The sequence below is a fragment of the Erythrolamprus reginae genome, chromosome 3, assembly GCF_031021105.1.
Source record: "Erythrolamprus reginae isolate rEryReg1 chromosome 3, rEryReg1.hap1, whole genome shotgun sequence".
Taxonomy (NCBI): Eukaryota; Metazoa; Chordata; class Lepidosauria; order Squamata; family Dipsadidae; genus Erythrolamprus; species Erythrolamprus reginae.
The window spans coordinates 13424384-13449986 of NC_091952.1; the positions used below are offsets into that span (position 1 = coordinate 13424384).

At 39.5% G+C, this 25603-nt stretch overlaps 1 protein-coding gene across 1 annotated transcript in view; it reads right to left on the reverse strand.

Annotated features, from left to right (window-relative positions):
• Positions 1–25603, reverse strand: part of CDH4 (cadherin 4) — a 784771-nt gene that overhangs the window by 432309 nt on the left and 326859 nt on the right. Inside the window, exon 4 of the mRNA XM_070744288.1 lies at positions 10796–10966. Coding sequence (XP_070600389.1) covers positions 10796–10966 — 171 coding nt within the window. The remainder of the gene's footprint in view (positions 1–10795; positions 10967–25603) is intronic.

Sequence of the window (25603 nt, forward strand, 5' to 3'; positions counted from 1 at the left end):
TTTGATTGGTTTTTATATAAATGGGTTTTACTGGGGTTAGTTTTTTAGAGCTTATATACGACTTCTTTTTTATTGCTGTATCTTTTTGTATTGTTATTATGTTGTAAGCCACCCTGAGTCCTTCGGGATTGGGCAGCATAGAAGTCAAACAAACAAACAAAACAAACAAACAAACGCATGCATGCATGCATGCATGCATGCATACATACATACATACATACATACATACATACATACCGTGTTTCCCCGAAAATAAGACAGCGCCTTATATTAATTTTTGCTCCCAAAGATGTGCTATGTCTTATTTTCAGGGGATGTCTTATTTTTTTTCAATGAATTTTATCCTATATCCTGCTGCAGAAAAAATGCATCCAAACATGCAGCCGCATGTTGGATGCGTGTTGGATGTGTTTTAAATCTGATTGATGCAGCGTTTTGGGGATGCAATTTATGGACAGCAGTGTTATTCTTGACAAATGTATCTTTTTCTTTTATGTACGCTGAGAGCATATGTACCAAGACAAATTCCTCGTGTGTCCAATCACACTTGGCCAATAAAATTCTATTCTATTCTATTCTATTCTATTCTATTCTATTCTATTCTATCCTATTCTATCCTATCCTATTCTATTCTATATGTTCTGTTTGGGAGGATGCCTTATATTAGGCAATTCTATGAAATCTCTCCTACGTCTTACTTTCAGGGGTGACTTATTTTCAGGGAAACAGGGTACATACATACATGCATGCATGCATACATAAATTGTGCATCTTGGGTCACCTATAGACAGTTTCTCACACCAGCAACGTATCTTTAGGACCTTGATGCGTAAATAAACCAGGAACATTTAAAATAAATGTCAAAATGACACCTGTGATGTACAATCAAAATTCTGCCTGTTGTTTTTTGGCCTCCCACATCAACTATTTTAGCTATAGCATACAAAAACACTTACTCCAATTTGAGGTCCTTCAGAAATAGTGATAGAGGGCTTTACTAAAAGGGAGTCTTCCTGTCTTAAAATGTTTTCTCTTCTTAAAAACTTCTAGCGTCGGAGGATCCACAACTTCTGGAGGCCAAGCTATTTTTACTGATTAATTGTTCTCATTGTCAGGGAATTTTCTCCTTAGTTCTAGGTTGCTTCCTTCCTTGATTAGTTTCCATCCATTGCTTCTGTCCTGCCCTCAGATGCTTTGGAGAATAGCTTGATTTCCTCTTTGTGGCAACCCCTTTGATATGAGAACATTGCTATCATGTCAACCCTACTCATCCTCTTACTCCTCCTCCTGCTTTTTTAATATTTAGTTTTATTTTTTAAAAAACATGTAGAAATTCCATTTTTAATAAACAGCGTGTTGTCTGGGGACAAATAATTTTGCCAAATATTACCCTATTCCAGTGAAGGGCTACCAAAAATTTTACTACCACACTGTTGGTGTGAATTATTTTGTGGGTGTGGCTTGATGGTCATGTGACCAAGTAGGAGTGGTTTGCCAGCCTTGGGACCAGGTGGGAGTAGCTTGACAATCATGTGGCCTGACCAAGGATTTTCAAAGAACCTCAAAACAATACGCATATCAATGGACTCAAAACAAGCAGGTTATTGAAATCACCCACATCCTCGAAGTGAGCAGCTATAGAACAGTGAAATGACAGAAACATCTCACTTAGAATTTTGAAAGCACATTTTGAACATTGTCCTAAAGGTGCCTTCGTGATTAAAATAGCCACTCACAAAATAATCACTTACTCAACGGCTACAATCTAAAGCAGTGGTCCCCAAACTACGGCCCGCGGGCCGGATGCGGCCCGCTGAGATCTTTTAACCGCCCCGCAGCAGCACACAAGATTTTACCGATCGATATAATAAGAGGGAGAAATAGAGAGGGAGAGAGAAATGAAGAGGAGAGATAGAAAGGGAGAGAGAGAAAGGGAGAAATAGAGAGAGGGGGAGAGAGAGAAAGTGTGAGAGATTCAAAGAGGGAGAGTTAGAAAGAGAGTGAGTGAGAGAAAGAGAGAAGAGAGAAAAAAAGAAAGAGAAAGAGGGAGAGATAGAGAGGGAAAGAGAAAGGAAGAGGGAGAGATGGAAAGAGAGAGAGAGAGAGAAATGAGAAAATGATGGAGGGAAAGAACGAGGGAGAGGAAAATGAAACAAATGAGAGAAAAGGAAGAGGGAAGAGAGAAGTGGAGAGGAAGGAGGGAAGGAAGGAGAAATGGAGTTTGTTGATTTAAGTTTAAATTTACTTGTTAATAAAGAAGTATAAATTACTTTATTATTTAATTATTAATTACTTAATTACTTAATTACTTATTACTTATTCTTTATTTTAAATATTGTATTTGTTCCCATTTTGTTTTTTACTTTAAATAAGGTATGTGCAGTGTGCATAGGGATTTGTTCATAGGTTTATTTTATAGTCCGGCCCTCCAACAGTCTGAGGGACAGTGAACTGGCCCCCTGTGTAAAAAGTTTGGGGACCCCTGATCTAAAGTGTCTCTTGCTACTTTCACAGCTTAAGTGAACATCCCAAAATGTTCCATAAGAACATAAGAACCTAACAAGAGCCCTGCTGAATCAGGCCAAAACCCATCGAGTCCAGCATTCTGTGTCACACAGTGGCCCACCAATTGTCCATGGGGATCTTGAGCAGAAAGAGAAGGCAAGACCCTCCCTTTCCCTCGACCCCCAACAAATGGTACTCAAGGGAATCCTGCCTGCCTCAACCAACATAGAGGCGGCACATGGACATCTGTTTCAATAACCACCGATACACTTGGCCTTCATGAATCTGTTTAATCCTGCCTTGAAACTATCCAGGTTGACAGCTGTCATGACCTCTTCTGGAAGTGAATTCCATAAACCAACGACCCTCTGGGTGAAGAAATATTTCCCTTTATTTGTCCTCACTTTCTTACCTATGAACTTTAGGGAGTGCCCCCTTGTCCTAGTATTGTGTGATAGAGAGAAAATATTTTTTCTCTATCCACCTTTTCTATCCCATGCACAATTTTATACACTTCAATCAAGTCACCCCTTAAATGCTATCTTTCAAGGCTGAAGAGACCAAGGCATTGCAACCTGGTTTCATAAGGGAGGTGCTCCATTTCCTTGATTCCATTCCATAACCCTCCTTCCTGCAGACTACCAAACAAAATCAAGGTTTCTGGCAAAACATTAGGTTTCAAGCATTATTCATTTTATTTTCTAGAGCAGGGGTTCCCAAACTTGGTAACTTTAAGACTTGTGAATTTCAACTCCCAGAATTCTCCAGCCTGCTATGAAGACCTCTGTCTCTATAGTCATTTGGAAAGGAGGGGGAGGCAGAAACCCAGATCATATAGAACTAATTCCAGATCTCATCTCCTTATACTTTCCCTAGACACTTTTGTTTGTAGCAGAATCAGCGATGTTGGGGTTTGAAAACACTTTCGGGAAGAACGCAGAGGCTGCCCAAAGAAGACACCCTGCATTTTCTTTCAAGATCTTTCAGTGCAAATTGGGTGCTCTGTGGTGGAGCTCCATTTTCGCTACCTCACTGTGTTTCCCCACCATCCGGGCAGAAGCCCACCCATGCCCTAGTCCTTCTTTTCATTCAAGTACACCACTGGTATCAAACTCACATTGTCACATATGCCGTCACATAAAGTATCATGATGTTATTTTCCCTTCATGAAGCATAGCCTGGGTTTGACACATCTAGCCTGTTCTTGTGCCACCAGTATTAGTCCTTCTGCCTCCTTTTTGAGTGTTCAACTTGTAAGCCATGACCAGGTCTTTTCTTTATCCACTTTGCCTTCAATCTTCTCCAAGAACTGGCCATGCAATGCTTTGTTCCGCCAACTGTCCATACGACATTGAGTTACAGTTTTTCTATACTGGTCCTTGGTTTGCTTCACCTTGAGAAGCTTCCTATTGTTGACCTCCATCAACGCTGACTCTTTACTCTCCTTCACATAGTCAGCTAATGCATGCTTCTCTTTTTCCACTGTCTGCTTCATTGCAAAAGTCCTCTGCCGCCTATTTTCCTTGGTAAATACAGCCTGTCAACGTCATTGTGAGGGTGTAGTGCATGATGGATTGTCATTAATGTTGTGATTTTCCTGTCCAGGTTTTCCAGCTCCGCTTGAGTCCAGTTCACTATGCCAGCTGTGTATCTAATGAGAGGTATGGCCCAAGTATTTATAGCTTTGACATCCCTGAACTAAACATACCCAATTCCTATAGCTGTTTTTCGTATTTTTTAGCCTCCATCCCTCTGATCACATTTGTTGTTCTTCTCTGCACTCTTTCGCTCAACATTTTTTTAAAAAAAATATATATTGTGCCAGCCAAAACTGGATGAAGTATTCCAAGTCTAGCCTTACCAAGCATTTTTTAAAACGGTATTAATACTTCACATGATTTTGATTCTATCTGTCTGCAAATGCAGTTGAGGATTGAGCTATTTTGGCAGTGTTGTCTTTTTTTCTTTTTTCTTTTGGAAGAAGCTAAATTCTCTGGCTATGTGTTTGGCTGCTTTTAATGCCCCTGCTCCTGCTCCTCTATTTTCATTCAGACCAGTTTCAGCATCTAAAAAGCATACTACTATCTATGGTCTCTGGCATACTCCGGCTATTGCTTAATGAAACCCATGTATTAGCGGAGGAATACAGGCCCATTTCTGGAATGAAGCGAGATTGCAGCTGACAGGGGGGTTGAATACATTTGCAAGAATAACATGGCCCTGCTTGTTTCGTTTACCATATTTTCCCCAAGAATGAGATGCGTTAATAAACAGAGCATTACAGCTCATCTTAGCTGAACAGGGAAAGGGCTGTATTTCAAGCTTCTGTGGGTCACATCCAGCTCCATTCAGCCACTGCCTAGCTAAAAATACTGACAAGCAGCTACTCGACTTCCCACAAAGTGGAGCTTTGCATACTTCACAATAGGAAGCCAGAGTTGGAAGAAACAATTACCACCCGATTTCAAATGAATTCAACCTATTTTAAACCAATAGTATAAAAATACAGTTGGCTTCAGAAAGCCAGATACAATCACTAATGGCACATTCATTTGGGGTTTGCTGAGCATCTTTTATTGCCAATGGGCGCAAGTAAACACACAGTTTATTTTTCCATTATTATTATTTAATTAAAGGGCAGGTGGCAAGAATCGTTGGCATATTAAATTAGCCTCAAAGTGAAATGGGCGGCACACAAATCTAACCAAATAAATCAAGTATTTCTACTTGCACCATGCGCCACTGTATAGAACTGGGAATCGTTGATTTATAAACATAGCTTCTTCATATTTAGGAAGTCCATGAAAACATGCTTAGACTGAAAGCAGATAGCATGATGGGCATAAAAGTGCAGAAGAAATGGGCTAAGGTAGGGGTGGGCAAAGTTGGCTCTTCTATGACTTGTTGACTTCAACTCCCAGAATTCCTGAGCCAATCATGATAGCTCAAGAATTCTGGGAGTTGAAGTCCACATGCCACAGAAGAGCCAACTTTGCCTACCCATGGACTAAGGTGTGGGAGGCTTGAGTGCAACTATCTGAAGGTAAGTTGTAGAGCAGTTTCTCTTTATGACTTGTGGATTTCAACTCTTAGAGTTCCTGAGCCAGCCACGATGGCTCAGGAATTCTAGGAGTTGAAGTCCACAAGTCATAAAGGGGCCGCAGTCCCCAACCTCTGCAGTATTTGTTTCTTTGTTTTGTCAAGTACATATTTTATGAAGTACGCTCCGAGTCTTCGGAGAGGGGCAGCATACAAGTCTAATAAATTATTATTATTATTATTATTATTATTATTATTATTATTATTATTATTATTATTATTATTATTTTATTACAATACAGCAAACACAATCACTATGCTGGGTTTCGTATTTCATCACCAGTTGGGCACTTCCCAAGCATCCAGGACTGCGTGATGTAGCGGCGAATTATGTTTGCCGATCCCAGTAAAGCGGCCTTTTGCAATTGACCATTGGAGATTTTGTCAATTCCGATGGTTTTAAAATGTCCACTGAGATCCTTTGGCACTGCGCCCAGCGTGCCAAGTACCGCTTGGTACTTGGTACATTATTATTATTATTATTATTATTATTATTATTATTATTATTATTATTATTATTATTATTATTATTATTATTATTATTTTCTACCCTCAAAACGTCGCTACAGAGCACTGCACACCAAGACAACTAGACACAAGAACAGTTTTTTCCCGAATGCCATCACTCCGCTAAACAAATAATTCCCTCAACACTGTCAGACTTTCTACTAAATCTGCACTTCTATTCTACTAGTTTTTCTCATCATTCCTATCACCCATTTCCTCCCATGTTAACTGTATGACTGTAACTTGTTGCGTATATCCTAAGATTTTTATTAATATTGCTTCTTCATTGCTTATTTGACCCCTATGACAATCATTAAGTGTTGTACCACATGATTCTTGACAAATGTATATTTTATTTTATGTACGTTGAGAGCATATGCACCAACACAAATTCCTTGTGTGTCCAATTACACTTGGCCAATAAAAATTCTATTCTATTCTATTCTATTCTATTCTATTCTATTCTATTCTGCTCTGCTCTGCTCTGCTCTGCTCTGCTCTACTCTATTATCATTATCATTATCATTATCATTATCATTATCATCATCATCATTATCATCATTATCATCATTATCATCATTATCATCATCATCATCATTATCATTATGATTTATCATTATCATGATCATCATTATCATGATCATCATTATCATTATTATTGGTAGTATAGAAAGATATAACTACGTCTATATACATGATACTAGTAAGAGATAAACATTAGGACAGGGGACGGAAGGCACCCTGGTGCACTTATGCATGACCCTTTACGCTGCTGCACTTATGCACACCTTCTCTACCTCTACCTAAGTAGAGGTAGAGAAGGCCACATAACTTGTAGTTCTCCAAAAAAAACCTGTAAGAATAATAAAACTGGATAGAACTGAAAAGTCAGGGCCATCCATCACCATTAGCCATCCCACCTGGGGCTCCTAGAGACGGCTAGTTCTTTCTCGCTCTCTGAGAAGAAGAAAAAAATATAACTGTAAGAGCTGGCTTCAAGGGGCTGAACATCTGCACAGTATTTTAAGCACCCTTCCCGAACCTACGGCAGATTGAGGATGCAAATGTTCAGATGTAATTTATGTGATCGAATCTGCTCGCACCTTGGGGGATTAAACCATTTTGTGCGTGTGTGTGTGTGTTTTGTTTCTGAACGTCAGGCACTTTGCGAAGCAACGGCTAATCAGTACAGAGCAGGTAATGACTGCATTCATTTTAACCCTAGAAAGGACTCATTAAGCATTATTTCTTTGACAAGGCTGCAAATGATCCATGCTCATTTTCTCCAATTATTTCCTGAAATTTCTTGCAATTATGCTGCAATTTTATTCCAGAGGACAAATTGACAAAAATGTGTGCTCCTCTTATTGGCTTTTTGTTTTATTCAGAATCTGCTTTTAAAACAGAAAAGCTTCATGGATGTGCTGTTCTGTTCTACATTTTGCTACAGTTCCTGGCACATGATACATCCATTTTTCTCTCCTCTTACTGTTTAAACTTTGCTGTATTTTATAAATGTTTGGGTTGGTGTGAAAATGCTCGCTCTGAATAACGTGTCGTTTCAAAAAGAGGTGATAAATGTTGCTGAAGATGTGGTATGATTTACAAACTCACTAACTTGACAAAGGGTATTTTGACCAGTGACAAAATGTTTCACTCACATGTGCATCTAATGATAGCAACAGTCCATCAGGAGTGCATTAATGAATATGATTGTGGGAGAAGACAAATAGGTTACGAACTGGCAAACAGTTTGTTCCCATCCAGCTGAAGAAACTGAACAATTGGATTTCTGCCAGATGTGATCATTGTTAGCTGGGCAGCATATGAAGCTTAATAAAAGGAGATGCTTGAGGCCTGACATGACTCTACTAAAGTCTTTGGGGTGTGGATTTTATGGATAGATTTTTTAAACATTATGAATGCTTTTTTTATTTATTTTGTTTCATTACCTTACAGCTCGGAAGGTGGATAATAAATCTAATCTGAGTCCCGTCAACTAAACAATGTTGTTTGGCAGGACCCAGGGGAAGAGCCTTCTCTGTGGTGGCCCCATCCCTCTGGAACCAGCTCCCCCCAGAGATTAGAATTGCCCCCACCCTCCTTGCCTTTCGTAAGCTGCTTAAAACCCACCTCTGCCGTCAGGCATGGGGAAACTGAAATAACTTCCCCAGGTCTATATTGTTTATGTATGGTGTGTTGTGTGCATGTTTTTAAATTATGGGTTTTTAGTTTAAATTATTAGATTTGTATTAAATATTGTTTTGCTACTATTGTTGTGAGCCGCCTCGAGTCTACGGAGAGGGGGGGCATACAAATTTAATAAATAATAATAATAATTATTATTCGTGAGTGCCTTTGCACTTGCAAGAGAACTATGTCCAGCCCACTTTGAATTCCTTCTACTCTTATCTCCCCACCCAGGGGAAGAGCCTTCTCTGTGGCGGCCCTGACCCTCTGGAACCAATTCCCCCCAGAGATTAGAATTGCCCCCACCCTCCTTGCATTTCGTAAGCTCCTTAAAACCTACCTCTGCCGTCAGGCATGGGGGAACTAAGATATTCCTTCCCCCTAGGCCTTACAATTTATGCATGGTATGTTTGCGTGTATGTTTGGTTTTATAATAAGGAGTTTTTTAGTTGCTTTAGTATTGGATTGTTACATGTTGTTTTTATCATTGTTGTTAGCCGCCCCGAGTCTACGGAGAGGGGTGGCATACAAATCCAATAAATAAATAAATGAATGAATGAATGAATGAATGAATGGATGAATGAATGAATGAATAAATAAATAAATAATAATAATAATAATAATAATAATAATAATAATAATAATAATAATAAAATGAGAGACAGTTTGGTGCAGCAGTTAAAACATCATGCTAGAAACAAAGAGACTCTGAGGAGGTTTTAAAGTATTTCTAGCAGGACTACCTGGGGCGGTCCTGTAAAAGCTTTTTTCCCTATGCCATCCGTCTGGTAAACTTGCGAAATTTGTTTCTCTCGCTATGTACATGTATACATCCAAACTAGACTGTGTTGTTTCTCTGTGTCATATCATATATGTGGGTATATGCATAGTTATTTATGTATTTATTTAGTCATGTTTATGTGGTGTATATTAGAGGTGGAGAGGCCCTTTGAGAGCTGTATGCAATGGAATTTCATTTTAATGTTAAAATATATTGATTAATTGATTTAATTAAATATGTTGATCATCTTTAATTAACTGAACACAACTGAACAAAAGGAAAAAGAAGCCTAATAAAACATACAAATATATGCACTTTTAAATAGCACAAGTAGAAATTAAAAATTGGCTTTTGTATTTAACTTAATTTCATCTTCTCCTCCCCTTCCTTTCCCTAATGCAAATTCTAGATTCTTGGATTCTGAATAGAATAGAATAGAATAGAATGGAATGGAATGGAATGGGATGGGATGGGATGGAATGGAATGGGATGGAACCGAGTCGAGTCAAGTCGAGCCGAGCCAAACCGAACCGTACAGAACAGAACAGAATTTTATTGGCCAAGTGTGATTGGACACACAAGGAATTTGTCTTGGTGCATATGTTCTCAGTGTACATAAAAGAAAAGAAGTTTGTCAAGAATCATAAGGTATAATACCATAATATATAAATTCAATATAAATAGTAAGGATACAAGCAACAAAGGTATAGTCATTAGTGGGAGGAGATGGGTGATGGAAACCATGAGAAGATTAATAGATTAACAGAGTTGGAAGGGACCTTGCAAGTCATCTAGTCCAACCCCCTACCCAAGCAGGACACCCTACATCTGCCTCTACGTAGGATTGAATTCACAACCTCCTTATTGTGAGGCAAGAGCTCCACTTCTAAGCCACCACAGAGGTTAATAGTAGTGCAGGCTTAATAAATAGTTTGACAGTGTTAAGAGAATTATTTGTTTAGCAGAATGATGTCATTTGGGGAAAACCCTGTTCTTGTGTCTTGTTTTGGTCTGCAGTGCTCTATAGGGTTCTTTTGACGGTAGGAGTCCTAAGAACAGGGCCCTAACTTTTTTTTTCCAGGTAGAGTGTCCATGCATTCATACTTAATATATGCATGTAGATTATTATTTCATTCAAATAATTTAATAATAAATCCACTGAAGGAACAGAGGCATGGAAAATGTATCAGAAGGGACTCTACCTAGTTTCTTGGTCTGTAAAGGTGAAGAGATTTACTTTCAGACTTGAAAGAATCTGTTTATAACCTTATAATAAAATTGGAGTTAGTACCTGTTGCTCCGTTTCTCATCTGGACTACCTCGCAAGGTTGATGCAATCTCTCTTCCTGCACAGCAAAACTTGATTTCACTGTTTGCAAATTACTCCACATTAACACCTGAGCAAATATTTGCGCTTGAAAGTAAATGAGATGATTCCATTTTATCACTGCTTGTTATATTATTAGTATTTTCAGGTTGTTGGGTTTATTTTTACAAAGGTTTATCCATACATTAATATTCATCGGTGACTAACTGAATGGCACATCCTTGGACAGCTTAAACAGCCTGTTCATACCATCGGACAAGTTTTGTCTTGAGTCCAACTTGGAAGTCTATGGTTTCTTTCTAAAGATAATCCACTAACAAGCTTTGGGAAATGTAATCTCCATTGATCTTCTACAGAGGTACAAAGTATTCTGGTACTCTACTTACCCTAACAAGCTGCTGTGGGAAAGGGCCTCTCGAATTTTCTGGCACATTGATCGGAGGGATGACCCAATCTCGCTTTTGACGTCTGAGTCCATAAGAATTCTGGTGATGGCGCCACGGGAGCAAAATATTGCTAGATTCTTGAAGGTCTGCTGTCATGTTCTTCTTTCCTTTCTGCAGATTTGGGAAAGAAGGGACGGGAGGGGAAAGGGTCATTATTTTGTTTTCCTCGAGTTTCGTTAATCAAGGGCAAACAAAAAACAAAGAGTCAACCACATAACCAAGTTGTTGCATTTTTATTTTTAGTTTGCTCTCATGCACAGGAGAGAAAAATAGCTTGTCGGAACTGTTGCTATATTGAGGCTGATTTGAGCTGGAAAATTCCTGATAATAATAATAATAATAATAATAATAATAATAATAATAATAATAATAATAATAATAATAATAATAATAGTCGTCATCATCATAAACTCTGTAAAGAAATAGACTCTGTAAATAATAATAGACTCTAAAGAAACAGATGAAACAATTGAGCACATACGCAGCTGCTGCAAAAAGATCACACAGACTGACCACAAGCATAGACATGATGCTGTGGCACAGATGATCCACTGGAACCTGTGCCGGAACTACCATTTACCAGTGGCAAAGAACTGGTGGGATCATAAGCCCGAAAAAGTGGTCGAAAATGAGCAAGCAAAACTACTGTGGGACTTCCGACTTCAGACTGACTGAATTCTGAAGTGTAACACACCAGACATTGTGATTGTGGACAAAAAGAAAGTACAGTATGGATCATCGACATTGCAATCCCAGGAGACAGCAGAATTGAGGAGAAGCAGCTAGAGAAATTAGTGAAATACGAAGATCTAAAAATCGAGCGGCAACGACTCTGGCATAAGCCAGTGAAAGTGGCCCCAGTGGTACTTGGCACGCTGGGCGCAGTGCCAAAGGATCTCAGCGGACATTTGAAAACCATCGGAATTGACAAAATCTCCATCTGTCAATTGCAAAAGGCCGCTTTACTGGGATCGGCAAACATAATTTGTCGTTACATCATGCAGTCCTAGGTGCTTGGGAAGCACCCAACTGGTGATGAAATACAAAATCCAGCATAGTGATGTCGTTTGCTGTGTTGTACTGAAATAATAATAATAATAATAATAATAATAATAATAATAATAATAATAATAATATTGTTCTTATAAAATAAAACAAACATTTTTGCATTGCAACAGCCCGTGGTGCTTTAATTGACATCTGTGCCATGGCTTTATTTTTTACTGATGCTTGGCGCTGTCATTAGACAATCAAGCCTTCTTTCGCGACGGATTGTCTTCATTATACCAGCGGCAAGAAGCTTGATCAGCTCCTTGGAGGATGAAAATCTGCAGATTTCTAATAAATACAATCAATCACAAGAGCCAAATGAAACAAGCCACAAATACTTGCAGCATTACCAGAGGGAGGTCAAACACCATTACTGTATAAATGAGCATTCGTCAATGGCTCTGAATTTTAAACTAAGAATGAAAGTCATCAGGAAAGATCCAATAAACCTTGTCCGCAGCTTACAACCACAACAGAGATCAGGATTTCCATTGCCAAGCAAGGTGGCTGTTAAGTCATTCCAATTTTATGAAGTTTTTTGCCACCGTTGTTAAGGGAATCATGCAACTAGGTGAATCGGGCTCCACCATTGATGGCATGTTGGAAGCCAGTTGGGGAAGGTTATAAATGGCAATCACATGACCCCCACGGCCCTACAATTGTTGTAAATATATGCCAATTTCCAAGCACTTGACTTTTGATCTTGTGACTGTAGGAAGGCTGCAATGGTCATATGTGTGAGGAATGGCTTTAAGTCACTGTTTTTAGAGCAGTTGGAACTTTGAATGGTTGCTAAATGATTGGTTGTACCTACCAATCTGTTAAGATGTTCGTGAACGGGGAGAGTCAGTGGTAACAAGGTCAGCCAATGAATAGGCATAGCATCTCAGTCAGCCAATAGAAGCAAACTACTTCTGAATCTGTGCAGAGAATCAAAACTAAAATACTCTCTGTACTCTTCCACTCTGATTTCTGCTAAAAATGAAACTAAACCGTTCTCTGTTGTCTGTAACTGATTGAAGAAGAACTCTATTAATGGTATTGTAAATACAGTGACACCTTGTCTTACAAACTTAATTGGTTCCAGGATGAGGTTCTTAAAGTGAAAAGTTTGTAAGACGAAACAATGTTTTCCATAGGAATCAATGGAAAAGCGATTAATGCGTGCAAGCCCAAAATTCACCCCTTTTGCTAGCCGAAGTGCCCATTTTTGTGTTGCTGGGATTCCCCTGAGGTTCCCCTCCATAGGAAACCCCACCTCTGGACTTCATAGGTGGGGTTTCCCAGTGAAGGGAGCATCAGTGAAATCGCAGCATCACAAAAACACCAAAGTCCTCGAAACCCCACCTCTGGACCTCTGTGTTTTTGCGATGCTGCGATTTCACTGAGGCTCCCCTCGCTGGGAAACCCACTTCTGGACTTCCGTTGCCAGCGAAGTGCCCATTTTTACGCTGCTGGAATTCCCCTGCTGGGATTCCCCTGCAGCATCACAAAAACACGGAAGTCCAGAGGTGGTGTTTCCCATGGAGGGGAGCCTCAGGGGAATCCCAGCAGTGCAAAAGCAGGTGCTTCGCTGGCAACGGGAGTCCGGAGGTGGTGCATCCCAGCGGTGGCGGTGGGTTTGTAAGGTGAAAATAGTTTGTAAGAAGAGGCAAAAAAATCTTAAACCCCCGGTTTGTATCTCGAAAAATTTGTATGACGAGGCGTTTGTAAGACGAAGTATCACTGTATGTACATTCAGTGATGGGCTGCCAACATTTTTACTGCCACACTGTGGGCATGGCTTACTTTGTGGGTGTAGCTTGATGGTCATGTGGCTTGGTAGGAGTGGCTTGCGAGCCATGTGACCAGGTGGGAATGGGTTGACAATCATGTGACTGGGAGTGGCATAAAAGTCCTGTAACTGGGTGGGAATGGCTTACTGACCAAGATAAGTTTTCAAATAGGTGCTTGGACTCTTTTCCAGTCGATGAAGTCACATTATTCGAATAGCCACAAAAAGGACAAATGATAGGCAGCATTATTTGCTGAGGAGCACAGTAACATTTTAAGGTTTTGTACTGAACCCACAAGGTTCAGTATGATAATAGATTAGGCAAATAGCTCAATTTTCTTTAACTGCTATAAAAGTTCCGTTCTAGATAATGATTAAAATGATTAAGGCGTTTATGGGTAAAAACATACCATTTAATTATTTCCTATTTTAAAAGTAATTAAAGATGATTCTAAGGTACTAGAGAAGGAAGGACAATTTAAAAAACCTATTAAGTATTCAATAAATAGTGCATAAACCTACTACCCCCACTAACCCCCCCCCCCATGGTGGCAGCAACCCATTACTGTGTATAGTATTCTGTTTATAAAGAAATTATTGAATCCAGCTGAATCAGTCATCTGTGTGTGATTTTGCAATGAATGTTAATACAATCAACATACTAGAATTTGCAAACTTGTACATGACCAGTTCATCACAGCTAGGGAGAGAGAGACAGTTTGATGCTGAAGTCACCAATATAGAAACAACCAGGAGACTGTGAGTTTTAGTTCTGTCTTAGCCATCAAAGCCAGCTGGATGCCTTGGGCCAGGCATTGTTTTTCAGCCCAACCAACTCATTCATTCATTCATTCATTCATTCATTCATTCATTCATTCATTCATTTATTGGATTTGTATGCCACCCCTCTCCGCAGACTCGGGGTGGCTAACAACAATGATAAAAACAGCATGTAGAAATCCAATTAATAAAACAACTAAAAACCCTTATAATAAAACCAAACATACACACAAACATACCATGCATAACTTGTAATGGCCTAGGGGGAAGGAATATCTTAACTCCTCCATGCCTGGTGGCATAAATGAGTCTTGAGTAGTTTACAAAAGACAGGGAGGGTGGGGGCAGTTCTAATCTCCGGGGGGAGTTGGTTCCAGAGGGCCGGGGCTGCCACAGAGAAGGCTCATGGGGTTGTTGTTCTGAGGAAAATGAAAAAAACTAAGGCATATTTAGTATGTTTGCCACCCTGAATCATTTATATACAGTGGTACCTCTACTTATGAACTTAATTCATTCCCTGACCAGGTTCTTAGGTAGAAAAGTTTGTAAGAAGAAGCAATTTTTTCTATAGGAATCAATGTAAAAGCAAATAATGTATGCAATTGGGGAAACCACAGGGAGGGTGGAGGCCCTGTTTCCTCCCAGGAGATTACTAGAGAGGCCCCACAGAGGTTTCTCTCCAACTTTTCTAGCCCTGTTTCATCCCAGGAGATTCTTAGAGAGGCCCCACAGAGGCTTCTCCCTGTCTTTTCCAGTTACAGTTTCGGAGGCTCGGGTTTGTAAGTGGAAAATGGTTCTTGAGAAGAGGCAAAAAATCTTGAACACCCAGTTCTTATCTAGAAAGGTTAGTAAGCAGAGGCATTGTTAGGTAGATGTACCCCCAAAAATAAAGGGAACACTCAAATAACATATCCTAGATCTGAATGAATGAAGTATTCTCATTGTCTACTTTGCTCTGTACAAAGTTGCATGTGCACAACAGCATGTGAAATTGATGGTCAATCAGTGTTTGATTCCACAGAAGTTTGATTTACTTGGAGTAATATTGTGTTGTTTAAGTGTTCCCTTTATTTTTTTGAGCGGTGTACGTTTAGATTTCTTGGATTTTCTCAGTATTTCCTCAGTATTTATTTACTTACTTAGTTACTTAGTTACTTACTTAGTTACTTACTTACCTACCTACTTACCCATCCATCCATCCATCCATCCATCCATCCATCCATCCATCCATCCATCCATCCATCCATCCATCCATCCATTTATTTATTTATTTATTTATTTATTTATTTATTTATTTATTTGTTTGTTTGTTTGTTTGTTTGTTTGTTTGTTTGTTTGTTTGTTTGTTTGTTTATTTATTCCAATATACAATTAGGGTTTTAGTGGGTATATACACATAGTAAAATATATGATGAAGGTTATAGAGGAGATACTCATAGTAAAATATATCTAAGAAATAATAGAAAAGAAGATATAGTAATAGAACATATCAATGAAAGAATAGAAGAAAAGATATAGGAATAGAAGAAAGGTATAGGAGATATAGTACTGGAAAAAAAACCAACTGCTTTTAAAACGTTGCAGGCCGATGCTAGGTTTGTACTATTGGGCACTTCAAAGTACCCATTTAAAGATCAAATCCAGAGTGCTGTTTTCACAATCCTACTTTGTGTAATTCAGTATTTCATTATTCCGTCTCTTTCTTCCTAGCTACCTAGAGTGCCCAAGAGGGGAGAAGGAGGTAACGACTACGTGCGTGAGGACCTGCTGACTTGAATAGAACTAAGAGGTTTAGAGCGAATTGTTTTCAACTTTCCTAAATGGACTGCATACAGCTGCTTCTGTAGCTTTCTCATGCTGTGGCACTAAGTCCTTGGGGAATCCCATTTAATCTCCTTCTGCCATTCTCCATGCTTTTACAAGAGCAGTCAAGGCACAGCTCTTTTTGAATGGGATTTATTTGTTCATTATGTTTAAACGCTCCTTTTAAATGTTTTGGGGTTTTTTGTCTCTTGTATTTTAATTTTTGTTAGCTGACGCTACACTGCTCTGGGACTTTAGAATTCAAACAGACAGGCACCTGCCACAAAACATTCCAGACTTTACAACTGTTGATAAGAAAGACGAAAAAGTCAGGAGAGTAGACGTGGCGGTCCCTGAAAACACAGAATAAAAGAGAAAATACCAAAATGCAAAGACTTGAAAATAGAAATAGAAGGATTGTGGCTAAAGAAAGCAAAGGTTCCACTAATAGTGATATCACTTTGGGTGCAATCCCCCCAAAACTGGAGCACCATTTGACTATAGTGTCATCCCCAAACCCCCAACACTTTACCCTTAGATTATCTACGGTTAACCTATCCAGATTCCTAAGAGGTCAGTAAGGGGCGAGTGCAAATGCACTAGAGTGCCTTCTGTCCCCTGTCCTATTCCTCTCCTATATCTCCTATAGCTTTCTTCTATTCGTATATCTCTTCTTTTATTCTTTCATTGATATGTTCTATTACTTTATCTTCTTTTCTATTCTTTCTTAGATATATTTTACTATGAGTATTTCCTCTATAACCTTCATCATGTATTTTACTATGTGTATACATATATATTTGTTTTCGTAGATATTCACGGGTATATGTATGTAGATTGTTCTGAGTTCGGGTTTTACCCCGAGTAATATTTTGAGTGTCTATGCGACGTTTCGGTGAAATCACATTCACCATCATCAGGCTGAAGTTATAAGCTTCGTGCTGCTGTAAATATAGTTTGTTTGCAACTGCCATTTGTTTCTTACATATAGTGGAGGGGGTGGAGATTTGGTTTGAATGTAGCAAATAGATTGGTGGCTATGTTTTAATGATTTGATTGGTTGGTGGAATCACATTTAGTTGAAGGATTGACATGGTGATGATTATGATATGTTTTTTTGTTTAAGGCTGGTTTCCAAATCTCTGGTAGGCGGGACATGTCATCTCGTTTGTTCATGCTAAAGGGGTGTTTTTCTATCTCTATGGCTTCCATGATAATTCTTTTGTATACATTTTCTGTTTTGGAAAGTAATTTAGTTTTTTCAAAGTCAATTTCATGCCCTGTTTTTTTAATGTGCTGGACAAGGGAGGAAGTTTTTTTTCTTTTTTGACTGCATTCTTATGTTCTGCAATGCGTGCGTTTACTCTTCGATTAGTTTGTCCAATGTATGTGGCTGCACATGTTTTGCAAGGGATTTCATAGATTCCTTGGTTTTATATATATATATATATATGTTTTTGTAGATTTTCACGGGTATATGTATGTAGATTGTTCTGAGTTCAGGTTTTGCCCCGTGTAATATTTTGAGTGTCTATGCGACGTTTCGGTGAAATCACATTCACCACCATCAGGCTGAAGTTTTAAGCTTCGTGTTGCTGTAAATATGAATATTTACAGCAACACGAAGCTTAAAACTTCAGCCTGATGATGGTGAATGTGATTTCACCGAAACGTCGCATAGACACTCAAAATATTACACGGGGCAAAACCCGAACTCAGAACAATCTACATATACATACATACATACATACATACATACATACATACATACATACATACATACATATATATATATATATATATATATATATATCAAGAATAGTCCTAAAAATGCGAGTTCCAGGTACATACGTGAATGATGAGGCAGCAGCCATCTCGATCACCGGAACATAGAAACTTTAATAAAACCACTTAGCTTTTGTTAGCGTGCTGCTAACTTCGTCAGAGTTTTAAAATGCCGTGGGAGACAAACATCTTTATAAAGCATTACTCAGTCTGCTCATTGCCCGCGTCACGGGGCCACACCCTTCCATCCCCCCTGCGGTAAGCCTAATTGTGGCCTTAATCATGCTGGCTAAAGGAAGATCTACCTCTTTTGCTCGTGTTTGTTGCCTTTTTCCCTCCCCAAGGCAACAGACAGGAGTAAAAGCGGCAGGTCTCCCTACAGCCAGCAGGATTAAGCCTCACAATTCCACCCCCTCCCTTGGGGAGGGAAAAAGGCAACAAACACGAGCAAAAGAGGTAGATCTCCCTTTAGCCAGCATGATTAAGCCCACAATTAGGCTTACCGCAGGGGGGAGGGAAGGGTGTGGCCCCGTGACGCGGGCAATGAGCAGACTGAGTAATGCTTTATAAAGATGTTTGTCTCCCACGGCATTTTAAAACTCTGACGAAGTTAGCAGCACGCTAACGAAAGCTAAGTGGTTTTATTAAAGTTTCTATGTTCCGGTGATCGAGATGGCTGCTGCCTCATCATTCACACACACACACACATATATATATATATATATATATATATATATATATATATATATATATATACACACACACACACACACACACACACACATACCCACTAAAACTCTCATTGTGTATTGGACAAAATAAATAAATAAAATAAAAATAAAATAAATAAATAAATAAAATAAACTATCGGTATTGACAAATCTGCCATCAGTCAATTGCAAAATGCATCTTTACTTGGAACAGCTTATAACCTGTGACAACATCTCTCACGCCATTAACACCTGCATTTCCCAGATCCTTGGGAAACACTCGACAGGTGGATAAAAATGCCAAATCCATATACTCTGGCTGATTATATGTTGAACTATAACAATAGTGATGATAACAATGATAACAATGGAATGACAAAGTAGCAACAAGGGTGGGTTGCCTAGAAGCAAAAATTGGTGGAATCATAGTATAGCAACAGCACTTAGCACTTAGACTTATATACCGCTTCATAGTGCTTTACAGCCCTCTCTAAGCAGCTTACATAGTCATCATAGTGCCCCAAACAATCTGGCTCCTCGTTTTACCCACCTTGGAAGGATAGAAGGCTGAGTCAGCCTTGAGCCTGGTGAGATTTGAAATGGTGAACTACAGCCAGCAGTCAGCAGAAGCAGCTTGCAGTACTGCACTCTAACCACTGCGCCACTATGGTATATGGAAAAAAATCTTAGAAAATGAAGCTTCATTTAGCTGAGACTTTAGAATTCAAACAGACAGGCACCTGCCACATAATACACTGGATTTAACAACTGTCAATAAGAAAAACTCAGAAATGTGGATAGTGGACATGGCAGTACCTGGACATAGAAGTATAGAAGAGAAAGGACTGGAGAAAATAAAAAATACAAAAACATTCAAGAAGAACAAGATTTGTGCGAAAAGCAAGTAAAAGTAGCACTATTAGTAATCAGCACCTTGGGCACAATCCCAGAACAACTGGAATACCACTTGAATACCATCGACATTGACAAACTCACCATTGGTCAATTACAAACAGCAGCACCTTACATCCTGCAACAACATCTTACATCCTGCAACAAATGCCCAGTCAGCGGCTTAAACTGCCAGCCGAAATTGCCTCCAGAGCCGGGGGATGCTGGCTTGAGCTCTCGGAGCTCCGAACTTCCGGTTTCCGGCGAAACCAGAAGTTCGGCTTTTGGCAGCGCGCCAAGGTGACGCGCTGCATGCAGGGCCTGGGGAGAAGTCCTGGATCGCCCTATTTAAGGGCGGTCCAAGCAGGACCTCCTCCTTGCCCTGCCGAAGTCCCGAAGCAAACACCCGCCTGCCCTCTGTATCAACAGTGTGTCTGAAGGAGGTCGCTTCGGGGCCGAATAGGAATGTTTTGCGGCTTCCCCTTTAGAGGTGGCTGTTTTTTCGCCCATTCCATGGTATGGATGGAATGGTTAGGTGGTGCGGCATTACATAGATTTTGTAATTAGGCTTCCTTCTGGTCACTGGGGTTGGCAGTGGTTAGGGGCGGAAATGGGCAGTAGGAGCGACTGCACATGCTCCTTTGGGCATCTTTTAAATGGATAATGGACTGCCTCTCTCCATGAACTAGAGGTTGTTACAACATCGGGGATTGGAGGGAGGATGCCCATGGGACTCATCGGATCCAATTTCCCTCGAGGATTGGAGGGTGAGCTCCTCCCACATGCCGACATGGCTCAGATCCAGGTGAAGGTGGCTACCTTCACCTGGTTCAGCAAGGAGTTTTTGCCCAATGTTGCCCAGGAATGTTCATGGCACAAATTTCCACCCCGTTAGTTTTTGGCCTCTGCAGGTCCTTTGTTTATAGTTAAATTTGAATATTTAAATTTACGTATTTAAAGTTATGTTATTTAAATTTATGCTAATTTAATAAAGTGACCCTATATTTAACCCATACACTGTCTCAGCATCTGGGGCAATATCTTTAATCCATCAAACATTAACATGTCTATCCCAGGTCTTTGGCAAAACTTGATACATGGATAAAAAATGGTAATTCTAGTGTAAAAATCTGTATGGTTATGTGACAAATTTGACTCAGCACTATTATGGATAGGGGTGTCCACATGGAAAGGGGGGTTAAAACAGTCGAGATTGTAGCCATGGTTTTGCTTTTAGAGGTGGAACTTTCACCATTACGTTTATCATTTAGACTTATATACTGCTTTACAGTGCTTTACAGCCCTCTCTAAGCAGTTTGCAGAGAGTAAGCATATTGCCCCCAACAATCTGGGGAAACTGAAATACCTTCCCCAGGCCTATATTGTTTATGTATGGTGTGTTGTGTGCATGCTTTTAAATTATGAGTTTTTAGTTTAAATTATTAGATTTGTATTACATATTGTTTTGCTACTATTGTTGTGAGCTGCCCCGAGTCTACGGAGAGGGGCGGCATACAAATTTAATTAATAATAATAATAATAATAATAATAATAATAATAATAATAATCTGGGTGCTTGTTTTACCGACTTTGGAAGGATGAGTCAACCTTGAGCCTATTGAGATTCGATCTGCCAAACTTCTGGCAGGCCGTGATCAGTCGAAGTAGCTTGCAGTACCACTGCGCCACTGAGTTGCAACTATCAACTTGATTCAAATTTTGTTTAGAAAAAAATATGTACAGCATATATCATTTTTACCAGCAGATGGAGTCAGGCTGTCAATCTTGTAGCATTGATCTATAGGATTTATGTGACGTTTAGGAACACAATGTTTGAAACATACATTCAGTGACCTATCTTATCATCCTTTAATTCACATTTATTCAGTTTGACTAGCAATTCTTTTAAAAAAATCATGTTTGTTGAACAGTAGCTGACAAATATTTACAAGGAACTGAATAACCTGACTCCATATTGTGTAGGGAAAAAAAGAAGAAAACAAAATTCACTCCCCCACACAAAATAACTAGAAAGACAGATAATAATCCTTTTCGTATTTGCCACACATCAAAAGTTTTACTGATATGATTTCTGTTATAATTTAAGATATACAGTATAATCTACCCAGATTTGGTACAATTCTGATTTCTGCTTGTGGTATTCCCTTATTCTATATGCCTGCTAATTTGGGGGCATAAAAGCACATTTAGAGAATATGATTAATTGTGATAGACTTTAGGAGAAACCCGCCCATACTTCCACTTCTTACAATACCACACAACACAGTATCAACAGTAGAGACCTTCACATTTCTAGGTTCTACCATATCACAACATCTAAAATGGACACCTAACATCAAAAACATCATAAAAAAAAGCACAACAAAGAATGTTCTTTCTGCGCCAACTCAGGAAGCTCAACATGCCCAAGGAGCTGCTGATACAGTTCTACAGAGGAACCATTGAGTCTGTCATCTGCACCTCTATAACTGTCTGGTTTGGTGCTGCAACCCAACAGGACCGACACAGACTTCAGAGGATAATTAGAACTGCAGAAAAAACAATTGCCATCAACATGACTTCCATTGAGGGCCTGTATACTGCACAAGTCAAAAAGAGGGCTGGAAAAATGTCTACAGACACTTCACATCTTGGACTCAAATTGTTTCAACTTCTACCCTCAAAATGATGCTAAAGAGCACTGAACACCAGAACTGCCAGAAACAAGGACAGTTTCTTTCCTGAATGCCATCCCTCAAAATTGGCAAACTATTTACTAAGTCTGCACTACTATTAATCTTCTCTTCGTTCCCATCAGCAATTTCCTCCCACTAATGACTGCATGACTGTAACTTTGTTGCTAGCATCCTTACAATTTATATTGATGGGTTCCTAATATGATTCGATTGCTTATTTGTACCTGGACTATCATTAAGAGTTATACTTTATGATTCTTAACAAATGTATCTTTTCTTTTATGTACCCTGGGATCATATGCATCAAGACAAATTCCTTGTGTGTCCAATCACACTTGGCCAATAAAAATTCTATTATATTCTATTCTATTCTGTTCTGCCTGACTGGGCTCAGGCAATGCGTAACAGTCCAAGGAAAAGAAATCAAACACACACGTGCTCTTCTAATCAGCAAACTTGTATTAAACAAACAAAAAAGGGTTAATCAAAACAATCCTTAGTGTCAGGAAACAAAGATAGTGCAAGGCTTAGTTCAGCCACATACAAAACGTAGGAAAAAGCAAACAAAGACAACCTGCAAGGAGCAAAGACGTTTCAGGAGTCTTTTGAATCTTTGGAGCAAACAACAAGTCCCAGAGGTTTCACCTCCCACGTGCCTGAAAAAGCTGGGTTGAAATCCAAAGGCACGGAACAGAAATTTAAGAGCAGGAACCACAAAATAACACAGATAAACAGCCACAGTTTGCCTTGTGCCTCTGTTCCCTTTTATACCTTTAGCCCTCATTAAGGGAACCACACCCAGCCCTCAGTATAAGAACCACACCCAGTCCAGGTGCTACTCTGATGACCTGTAATAATCCTTCAATTGATCCCTCCTTTGCATAGCTCTTCGGCTACGCATGTCTATGAATTGGTCTGCATAGGAATCCAAGGACGAAAGACTGTCTGAGTGACTGCATGCCAAATCCCCTGGGCTGTCTGCTGAGTCCTGCGAACCAGTGGCCTCATCCTCCTGGCTGTCTGCCATGTCTTCCTGGCTGTCAGCCAGGCTTTCGCACTCACTTTGTGCCGCATCTCTCCCATCTGTGGGAGCAACGGCTGGCCCAAGCCCAAACACAACACTATTCTATTCTATTCTATTCCATTCCATTCCATTCTAGAAATCTAGGAGATATAGAAAGTAAAAATCTGCATCAGCACTATCTCACATATATTTCCCCCCTATTACCCTGTACTACTTCATTCTTAAAATGAAAGATAATTGAAGATAGCTCTGAACTAGATCTGTCATCTCTCACTTACCAAAGCTATTTGTCCTCTATTTGTAGATAACAACAATGCACATTTTAAATGTTAATAGGTCACTTCCAAAATATTTTTGTTTTGCATTTAACATTACATTAAGGTTATCCAGGAGTTCTAAATATTACCTCTGCCAGTTATTCTTCATTTTTCTTCCCTCTCTTTCCCTAAACCATTACTTTTAGATAACTAGAGATTTTAGATAACTGCAGAGTTTCACAACCCAAAATTGGTGATGCGGATTGATGCCAGATTTGATCAGCAAACCACCACATCAAATCCCCGTGGGAAGAAGAGGGGAAGTCCAAAGGTTGCATCTATGTTTCAGAGGAAGCGTGGCCGGTCCATCTTATTCACAGCAGCTAAATAGTTTGGTAGAAAGAGAAACAAATGCACACACAAAAATCTATCTCCCTCTCATCATTTTAAAAAAATGGCTTCATAATAGACAATCTAATGGGGGTTTCATCGCTACCACAATCCAAGGAGTTCATGCTCCCAACTCCCACCGTGTTGTTTACAAGTAATCAAACATGCATCACATGCTACTTTTCTTTCATCAAAGCCTCCTTCTCACCCCCTCAAATGATCTTTTGTACTGAGAAACTTCCTTCGTTGACAATGTATTCTCCTGAAACATGTAAATAAATTGCCCACATTTTCCCATGTTCAAAGCTGAGTCAAGCGTATGGATAAAACTCTGGTGAGAGTGAACATCAAGCAACTCACTTTTCTAAATGAAATGCTGCAGCAAGTTTCAGAAATCACAACAGTCTTAGTTTTGGGGTGGAGGGGTGGGATGGGGAGTTTGCTCTCCTTTGGAAGCAAATTCTCAAAACTGCAGCTAGTTCTAGAAGTTCATATATATGTATAGCTTCTAAAGCTAAGGAAAAATTAGCAACTGTTGTGGTTAGCTCTGGCCCTGCTCCTGCCCCAAGGACTATGGATGTGGGGGAGACATCCACATGCTGCAGGCCTGTTTTGCCCCCGGTGGAATCTGATGATGAAGGCTCCTCTGACCAAGAAGACATGAGTGATAGGGAGGAGGAGAGTGTGGCAGACAGCTCAGAAGGAGATCAATTATCTAGCAACAAGAGGTAATGATACAGCCACCTATGAGGAGAGCGATCCTTAGGCAACAACAACTGAAAGATTATTATCAAAGAAAATGAGGCCACCTGTGGTTGGGTGGGGCTGTGGTAATTAGTGAGGCTGCTATAAATAGCAGCCTGTGGGTTTGGCCATTGTGGATCATTGTGTTTCATGACTGCTTAACTGACTTTGACCTTTTGTGTGCTGATTTTTCCCCACTTTGAAACTAAATCAGAGCAAAGTGTGTGTCACTTTGTGAAAGAAGAAGGACTGTGAATTGCCTCACAGCTGCAAGCTAAGTATCACAGAACTGATAAGGGACTTGTACCAATTACCAGGTTGTTTGGAGACGAGTGCTCTTTGCTATACCAAAAGAGGGCTTGGTTTAAGTGAATTTTCATTATAAAGAACATTGTTTTGAATTTTCAAACCTGTGTGTGTCTGAAATTTGTACCTGTGAAGTTTTGGGAGGATTCTACCAGAGAGCCCGACAGAACAGCAACAAGAGAAGTTGAACAAAAATCCTATCAAATCAACATAGATGGGAGCAAAAGTGTGTGTGCGTTTGAGGAATTTTTTTAAAAAATAGTCAAACTGGTGGCTGCATCTGTTAACTTGAAGCCCTGCTCTCTTTTTAAACATGTTGTACATAGGTTGCCCATTAAGTGGGGCAAGGCTTCAATTTGACTGTCAGAGCCACCATCTTGGTTTTCCCAATGTTCCTATAGATAGCCCTTGTTAGCATTCCATGCTGAGCTTATAACCAATGTTAGAATCCTAAACTTAAAAACAGAGCACAGTGGTACCTTTACCTACAAACGCCTCTACTTACGAACTTTTCTAGATAAGATTTCAAGATTTTTTT